Raw genomic sequence first — 8,102 nt, forward strand, 5'->3', positions numbered from 1 at the left:
TGAATGAAAGGAGGGGCAAAGCTAATCTTAGGTGCTACCAATCCTGTCCACTCCCTCTTTCTTTTTCAATGGGTGCAGGAGAACATCCCAATGGATAGTTCTCATGTGTCTAATTGTGAGAAGATTTAGACTACAATACTAAATATTCCACTGCTTTGCAAAATAAAATCCAACAAAATTCACAATGCCAACTTCAAAGGAAGATTGGGATGTTTAAAAAAAAAATAGTAGCAGAATGGGTTTTGTATTTGGTGCTGGACTAGGCATGTTTCCAGTGGGCAGATATGAGGATGGAGTGGGTTATTGAGGAGAAGAAAGGAGTGCATATCTCTGAGCAGGAGAGATAGCAGCTTGCTTTGCACATCAGAGTATGCCAAAGTATGGATTACCATGACAGTATGAATGTGCTGGCTCCCAGAGAGCATCCTGCATCCACTTGGCTGGTCTGTGGGGGTTTTAAGTCAATGCAGGACACCAACTAAGTCAAAGTTTTGCTTAGTGTTTTGTCTGAACCCAGGATTGGGTGAGAATAGTGGTTTCTCTTCCCTGCCTAGTCTCCTTGGACTCACAGTGCACAGCATCACTCAAAACATCATGTTCATGCTGTTGTCTACAAGTGTAGATCTGTGGTCAGTGGAAGGAAGATGAGTTATATCAGCTTGAGTCCCAAATGAGTCTAGTGGCAGCAGAGGATGGTGGAGGAGAGGAGATAAACACCCAATCTAGTCCCTTCTCCTAATTAAGAACATCAGAACACCCTGCTTGACTAGACCAAGGGTTCATCTAGTCAAGCATTATGTTAGTGACAGTAGCCAGCCAGTTGCTTCTCCAAGCTTGAAAGCAGAGCAGGAAGGCAACTGCCTTCTCCTGTCCCCAGCTCTTTATATTCAGATATTCTGCCTCTGAACTTGGAGGTTCCATTTAGCTATAATGTCTAATAGCTGTTGACAGATGTATCCTGCATAAATCCCTTAAAGCCATCTAAACTTCAGAGGCTTTCTGGAGAAAAGACCATAATTAGGCTCTCCCAGTCCTGCCTTCATTGTTCCTCCCCAAAGGCGATCTGCCCTCTAAGAATGCCTCCACTTCAAAATTTGACTCTGAAGCCTTGATCTCACAGTACTTGTCATCTCTTGGTGGCGAGGAAACTGGAAAAATTGGGTTGTAGTAGTGGCTGTACTCTGAGTTTGCCTTCTGGAAAAAAAATAGAAAGAGGGGGGAAATGCATGACAGGCACACAACTGAAAATTCATGTGGAAACAGCAGGAGGAAGCTACTGTTTGAAAAATGTGGAAGTAACCCTTTACCAAAGTAACTCTTTGTGGGGTTGTAAAGTGTGTGTCATTGCTGGTTAGTAACTGCAATACAGAGTTCTGAGTTTTCTCCATATCTGGACAATTGTCTTCATTATATTGTAGGTAAAGCAGAGCTTCAGTGCAACGTAAAATTAACCTGTATGACTTCTATGTACATTAGATACCAGTTACTCAATGCGGCTTTGTAGCAAATATATGTATTCATATATTTGAATACATATATTTGAACAAAAATATGTATTCAAATGAAAATATTACAAAGCACTGCACAAAATTTTGTAACATGGCATCTGTTTATTTTCTATTTAAAATAAACAGTGTTATTGTTTAGTCATTTAGTCGTGTCCGACTCTTCGTGACCCCATGGACCAGAGCATGCCAGGCACTCCTGTCTTCCACTGCCTCCCACAGTTTGGTCAAACTCATGCTGGTAGCTTCAAGAACACTGTCCAACCATCTCATCCTCTGTCGTCCCCTTCTCCTTGTGCCCTCAATCTTTCCCAACATCAGGGTCTTTTCCAGGAAGTCTTCTCTTCTCATGAGGTGGCCAAAGAATTGGAGCCTCAGCTTCACGATCTGTCCTTCCAGTGAGCACTCAGGGCTGATTTCCTTCAGAATGGATAGGTTTGATCTTCTTGCAGTCCATGGGACTCTTGAGAGCTCAGCACCATAATTCAAAAGCATCAATTCTTCAGCGATCAGCCTTCTTTATGGTCCAGCTCTCACTTCCATACATCACTACTGGGAAAACCATAGCTTTAACTATACGGACCTTTGTTGTCAAAGTGATGTCTCTGCTTTTTAAGATGCTTTCTAGGTTTGTCACTGCTTTTCTCCCAAGAAGCAGGCGTCTTTTAATTTTGTGGCTGCTGTCACCATCTGCAGTAATCATGGAACCCAAGAAAGTAAAATCTCTCACTGCCTCCATTTCTTCCCCTTCTGTTTGCCAGGAGGTGATGGGCCCAGTGAATATAAAAAATGGAAAGGCACCACCTGCATTTTCCACCTTCCCACATAAGAGTGGGAAGGCGGGGGCACAGAGTCTATGCATAATGGATGGGAAATTAGGAACTATTAGAGGAATACAAAAAAAAAAAAAAAAAGGATTTCTAGTTCAGGAAATTCCCACCTCCAGTTTGCTACTGATCCGTAAATTTGACCTAATCGTACTCAGTAAGATGGAAGGCATTTCTTTGCTTCTATTGTCCGCTCTTCCTTCCCCTGACCTGCTTTCCCCAGACACATCTTCTCAGCCCAGCTCCATCTACAAGTATAAGATCTGGATCATGCCAACTGATGCCATTTCTTTCCAAAGGCATATGTCAAAACAACAACAACTGGAGCCAAAGCTGCCATCCCTCTTTAGACTTCTTATAGACTGGATCCAAACTTAAGTCACACTGAAGGAAGGTGAGGACAGGTGACCTAACCTAGGCCCGAAGTCCCCCCCCCCCCCCAAGCAGGCTCAAAGCTTCTCAAAGCTTTTCAAAATCATTTTCTCAGCAGCTAAGCATCAGAAACATTCCGCTTCTGTAACTAAAAAGATTGCAACAAGGTAGAGAACAGAGCCCATTGTCTTCTCAGGCCTTTCTCAGAACCACATTGAAACTTGCTTTCTCTCCGGGAACCATGCCAAAGCACAAGAATGAAACAACGGGAACACTCTGAAAACCCCCTCACCCCCTTTCCTGCCAAGAGTCCACAATAGTCCCAAGACAGCTTTCTGTACATGCTCAAGAACCTCAACATGGGGCAGGACTCCTGAGGGAGGAGAAAGGAGGAGGGAACTGGAAAGGGGTATATATGCTTGTGCACATGACTGTGAACTTCGTGCATGCTTTTTGTGACTTATCACACTTGCTCCTTCTACCAGTTCATGGATGGTAGAAATAAAAGCCTTTTCTCCGAAACTATTCCTTGAGTGTCTGTTGACTCCCACTTCCCTTTCCCAGGCGCAATCTTTTTCCCACCCGAGGGCAAAGCCTCATAAGGCTACAACACTTGGGAGCAAACCCACTGAAACCCCTCCAGTTACATCCCACCTGTCCAATCCTGGCCTCACCCCTGCCTCCAAAGGACTCAGAAAGGATTCTGGGAAAGATTCTGACGCAGTGTCTGTTGCCCCTTGAAGCAAGCTCACAACGAGCGATGGCGAGGTCGGAGTGCGCGCTACGAGGGAAGGCCTGCAGGCCTTGACAGCACCTTATCTTTCCGGGAACAAAAAGAAGACTGAGCAGGTGGCAGCGAGCTTGTCTTTCAGAAAACCTGTTCTGCATTTCTGACTTTTTATCCGGTAGGGGCCTCGGGGTCCGTCCCCCCCCCCCCGGGCAGCCGGGAAGCCCCGCTTTAATGGAAACCTGGGAACCCCGCCTCAGGAGGAGAGAACACCACGAAGTCCGCCCCGCTGCGTTCAGTGGGGCTGACTCGCGGGAAACGGAGTGAATAGGATCGCAGCCTCAAGCGTCCCGTGCTAGGCCTCGCCTGCACCGAGTCCTCCCGGCCTGCAGAGGCCGCTGCCGGGTCCCGCGGCGGAGGCCGTCGAGAGCCGCCTCTCCGCCCGGCTCAGTCGCTGCGTGACCCCACCCAGGAGCAGCTGAGCGGCCGGAGCCGAGCGTGTGCGCGTCTGCGAGCCGAGCGGAGCCCCGAGGCAGAGCGCGGCGGCAGCGGCGGCAAGGCCGGCTCGTTCTGGGGGACAATAAAGAGGCGCCGGGCCTGGTCGGGGAGAGCAGAGGCAGGAGAAAGGAGCAGGATGCTGGCGCTCTTCACCAAGCTGCTGGACTGGTTCCGGGCGCTCTTCTGGAAGGAGGAGATGGAGCTCACCTTGGTGGGGCTGCAGTACTCGGGCAAGACCACCTTCGTCAACGTGATCGCGGTAAGGGGGCCAGCCAGGGCACGGGAGCTCCCGGCAAGGGCCTCTCCCCGTCGCCGCTTCCTAGTAGGGCCGCCCGGGCAGGATGGAGGCCTCCCTTCCCGAGGCAGGAGGACGCCCCTCCCCAGATCATGTGCATTGAGAAGGGTGGCCTGTCTCCACCCCACCCCTCTCCGGGCGGGGTGCGGGGGGGGAAAACATTATTAGCAGCCTTCGTTTCTCAGCTACCCTTTGCGGCGCAGAAAGCGCTTTTCCTCCTGTCCTCCTTTTCTCCCCCGTTTAAATGGGGCGGGGAGAGGGAGCGACGGTGTATGCAATGCGGGCAATGCCTCTCAGATTACACTCCCCCCCCCCGCGCCCCTCTCGCCGTTCGCAGTGCGTGTCCTCTTGGCTCCGTTACTTGCTGCTGGCGATGAGGAGGAAGAGGCAGGTCGTCTTGGATCCAATAATAATAATAATAATAATCGATCCGGATTTATGCACCCGTGTGCATTCGAATTGGAGCGTCTGTCTCGTGCGGCTTTTGAATCCCTTTCGGGGCGGTGGTGGGAGCCTGGCGGGGGGGGGGGTTGAGCGGAGAATCTACGCTCGAGATGGCTATGAACAAGGCTGGGTCCCTGGTGAGACGAAGGGACGCCGTTCCATCTCCTGTGATGGATGGTAATTTCATCTCCATCTTTCCTGATCAATATGGCAATTAGCAGGGTTTCTCTGCGTGGTTTTTTTTGTTTTGTTTTGTTTAATTTAGAAAGGAAATTTAAAATTGCGATAGGGTTTTTTGTTAGAGCGTCTTATTGCACAGTCTTAAGAAACCATCTTAGGAAAGCAGCAAGATTTCAGTTTGTGGAGAATTTCCCAAATGGAAAGCCACGACTTTCTCTCCCCCTCCCACATGCATTCTGCAGTAATGGCTTCAAAGTGTGCATTTAATGAAAGGGGGGGAGGTAGAGGAAAGACATTAGATAGCACATGGAATGGGGAGTATTAGCTGTGGGGAATATTGATAAGCTATCTTGAGCCTTCTGTCCCAGGGCCTTGAATGGAATTGGCAGAACTGTGAGGTCTGTGCTGTTGGATTTAGTGAGGGGCATTGTTCTAGGTGAGTTTGCGGAACTGGAGTTCTTCCATCTTTTGCTCTTCCTGGAAAGAGGATTGCAGCATGGTTCTGCTCAGAATCACGAGACACCGTCTCTGAATACTAAGCATTTTTGCCTGTACAAGGAAGTGGATGGCAGTGATGAAGGTTACCATAGCCTACTGCCTCTCCCTTCTTTCCATCAGTCTGTCACAAATCCTGGGATCCTTTTGTCATGTTTGAGTCTCTGTTCCACTTCATTCCAGCTTTATAATACAGTAATGGGGGGGGGCATGTTTGAGTTTATTGCCTGCTAGCTTTCATTTCTCAGAAGAAATTCCAAATGTTTCACTATTCTCCCCCACTCCATATGTACTCTTAAAAAGAATGTGTTTGCCTTACTGTAGGTGATTTCTTGTAAGTAATTCTGGAACCCAGGCACATCAAGAGACATTTGGCTTCAGTGCATCTAAATTAAACTTTGTGGTTCAGTATGAATTTGAATATAGTATGCACTTTTTAATGCACTTTTTAATATGTCTGTCTCTTGCATTCATAATCTTTTGTAACCCTTGTGGAGGGTCTGCAGATGTGGATTCCTAGCCTCTCATTTATGTACTCCTGAATTTTGAATGGCGAAGACATGACAATGCAAACTGGATAATATGCTAAATAGTGAGTCCTGTCTGATGTGTTTGCTCCAGAAGAGATGCGTTATCATTGACCACTGATTCAGCAGTGTTTTCTGGACAGAGCCATGGAATTGGCATGTGATTTCTCAAGGTTTAAACTGATCCTTGATTTGAAATCTGGACCTTTCACCTTTATTTTTTTAGTATACTCATATTCTTTTTAAAAAATTATTCTGTGCCCAGACCTTAGATAGATAAACAGATCGTTACATTGTTTTATCTCCACAACAACGAATTGTGAATTGAACCAGAAATGGATATCCCTTCTCCAAGCCAAATTGTTTTGATTTGAGAAAGGTAACTTATTTTCATAACAGATGGTCACTCTTGATGATGCCCAGAGGCCTCCCAGTCCTGCAGCTGGGAGGATGTGCATGGAAACCCCCAATTAGGACGTAGCTGCTGCAACATGCTGTGTCAGGTTTCAGGGGCATGAAGAACTATTAAAATGCAGTTCCTTATGTCCTTCCAGCATTGTCTAGGGATTACAGGAGGGAATCGAATGCAGCCCTGCAAACCTCTCTTGTGTTGACTCTGAATGCCAGTTACTGAGAATCACAAGCGGGTAGAGTGCTATTGTGCTCAGGTTCTGTTTTAGGGGTTCCCATAGGCATCTGGTTGGCTGCTGTGAGAATAGGATGCTGGAGTAGATGGGCCACTAGAGTGATCCAGCAGGCTGCTTCTAGTTTCTCATGGCCTTAGGACTCAACCCCTTCTGCTGCTTCACCTCCTCCTTGTGTTTTTTGCCTGGCTGGAAGATAGAGAAAGGCTCTGAGGGTATGTATAGAAACTAACCAACGTAGTAAGGTAAAGGTTACATTCATTGCTCTACCCTTTGACCCTGTCCACCACTGGCATGTGTACCCTGGAAAGTTGTCTAGAAGGGAATGGGGCCCTTTGACCGAAAAAGGTTCCTCACTCCTGGATTACAGGAACCATGGAAACTACATTTCCCCATAGTGTCAGCTGGCCTCAAAAGGTTAAAAAAGGTAAAGGTAGATGGGGTGGGTGGGGAGGTGTCAAAAATAAGGACATTTTATCTCCCCCCCCCCAATTTAAGATCTCCTACATCACTAGGTTGATCCTGGTCGTCCTATATCCCAAGCTGCCAGCACACTACTATAGCATAACCGTTGTGTTACGATACAGTGGGTGAATCACCTTGTTGTTCAAAATTGTTTTGCAGTGACTGCTGATTTCAGTGTTCAGGATGATATAGAACAGGGGCAGGTAGACCTCAGGCTTGTGGGATCTTCTCTGTTTAAGCAGAACTCTCAGATCTACTGACAAGAGCCAGGTACATGATAGTGGGTGGGTGGAAACATACCCTTGGAATTTTTGTTTTCAGTAGCAGAACTTACTGAGCTTACGGGCCTATCACACAAGGGTCCACTCCTGTTTCTCCACCTCGTGCCAGCTTTCTTCATCTTTTCACTCTAATTTAGAAGAAGAAAGGTCTCTGTGTTGCTAAACAGTTGGAGAGTCAGATTCCTTGCTGATCTACCCCAAATCATTCATAGATCTATCAGTAGATCCCAACCTACCTTCTGCCCACTGCTAAGACAGAACAGGGCATATGCTGAGGAAATCTTCACCAGTCTCTGGTTACAGCTGGAGCCTTTTTAACTTGAAGGTGGGAGAGAGATGAGTAAGCAGGCAGCCAGCACAGTGAGAGGCCTACCACTCTCTTCAGCCCTACTTTTGTGTCAGACTTAAAGAGTCGTCCTGGAGTATACATTTATTCCGAGCTGCCTTTGTCTCTCTCTCTCTCCCACTCCAGTCTTTTACCATGCTGTTTCTTTTGCCTGTAGAAACCTCTATACAGTATCTTTCTTTCCCAACTCTTTCCCCCATTTTTATCTGGCTAATGCAGGGCCTTTCTTTTTGTGTCCCTTAAAGCATCTAGCATATACTGTTCAGCATGGCTAAATAAATGATTAGCAGCAGTAAAAAGATCCTGTTTCAAGATGTTTATTGACAGCTGATGTGTAGTAAGCACTGCAGAACAGGGATTGCTTGATGATTGCTCTGTTCACATGTTGTGAAATCTCATGCCCTTGGAGTGATGCACCAATGCTGTGCTGAAGACTGTGAATCTTAAGCCACTCATCAAGCAAGGAATGTGCTAAGTAGGTTGCCTTAGACATGTC

General features: G+C 47.1%; 1 protein-coding gene and 1 long non-coding RNA gene across 2 annotated transcripts in view; one reads left to right on the plus strand and one right to left on the minus strand.

Annotated features, from left to right (window-relative positions):
• Positions 1–1,590: 1,590 nt before the first annotated feature.
• On the minus strand, positions 1,591–4,466 carry LOC310709260. The gene is made up of 2 exons (XR_014527431.1): positions 3,318–4,466; positions 1,591–2,716 (listed from the first exon to the last, which is right to left on the minus strand). It is a non-coding gene; the product is annotated as an uncharacterized lncRNA (long non-coding RNA).
• ARL8A (ARF like GTPase 8A) overlaps positions 4,053–8,102 on the plus strand; it is a 35,986-nt gene continuing 31,936 nt past the window's right edge. Inside the window, exon 1 of the mRNA XM_083508628.1 lies at positions 4,053–4,188. Coding sequence (XP_083364754.1) covers positions 4,066–4,188 — 123 coding nt within the window. The 5' untranslated portion in view covers positions 4,053–4,065. The remainder of the gene's footprint in view (positions 4,189–8,102) is intronic.

The sequence above is a fragment of the Podarcis liolepis genome (assembly GCF_965112155.1).
Source record: "Podarcis liolepis genome assembly, chromosome: 6".
Taxonomy (NCBI): Eukaryota; Metazoa; Chordata; class Lepidosauria; order Squamata; family Lacertidae; genus Podarcis; species Podarcis liolepis.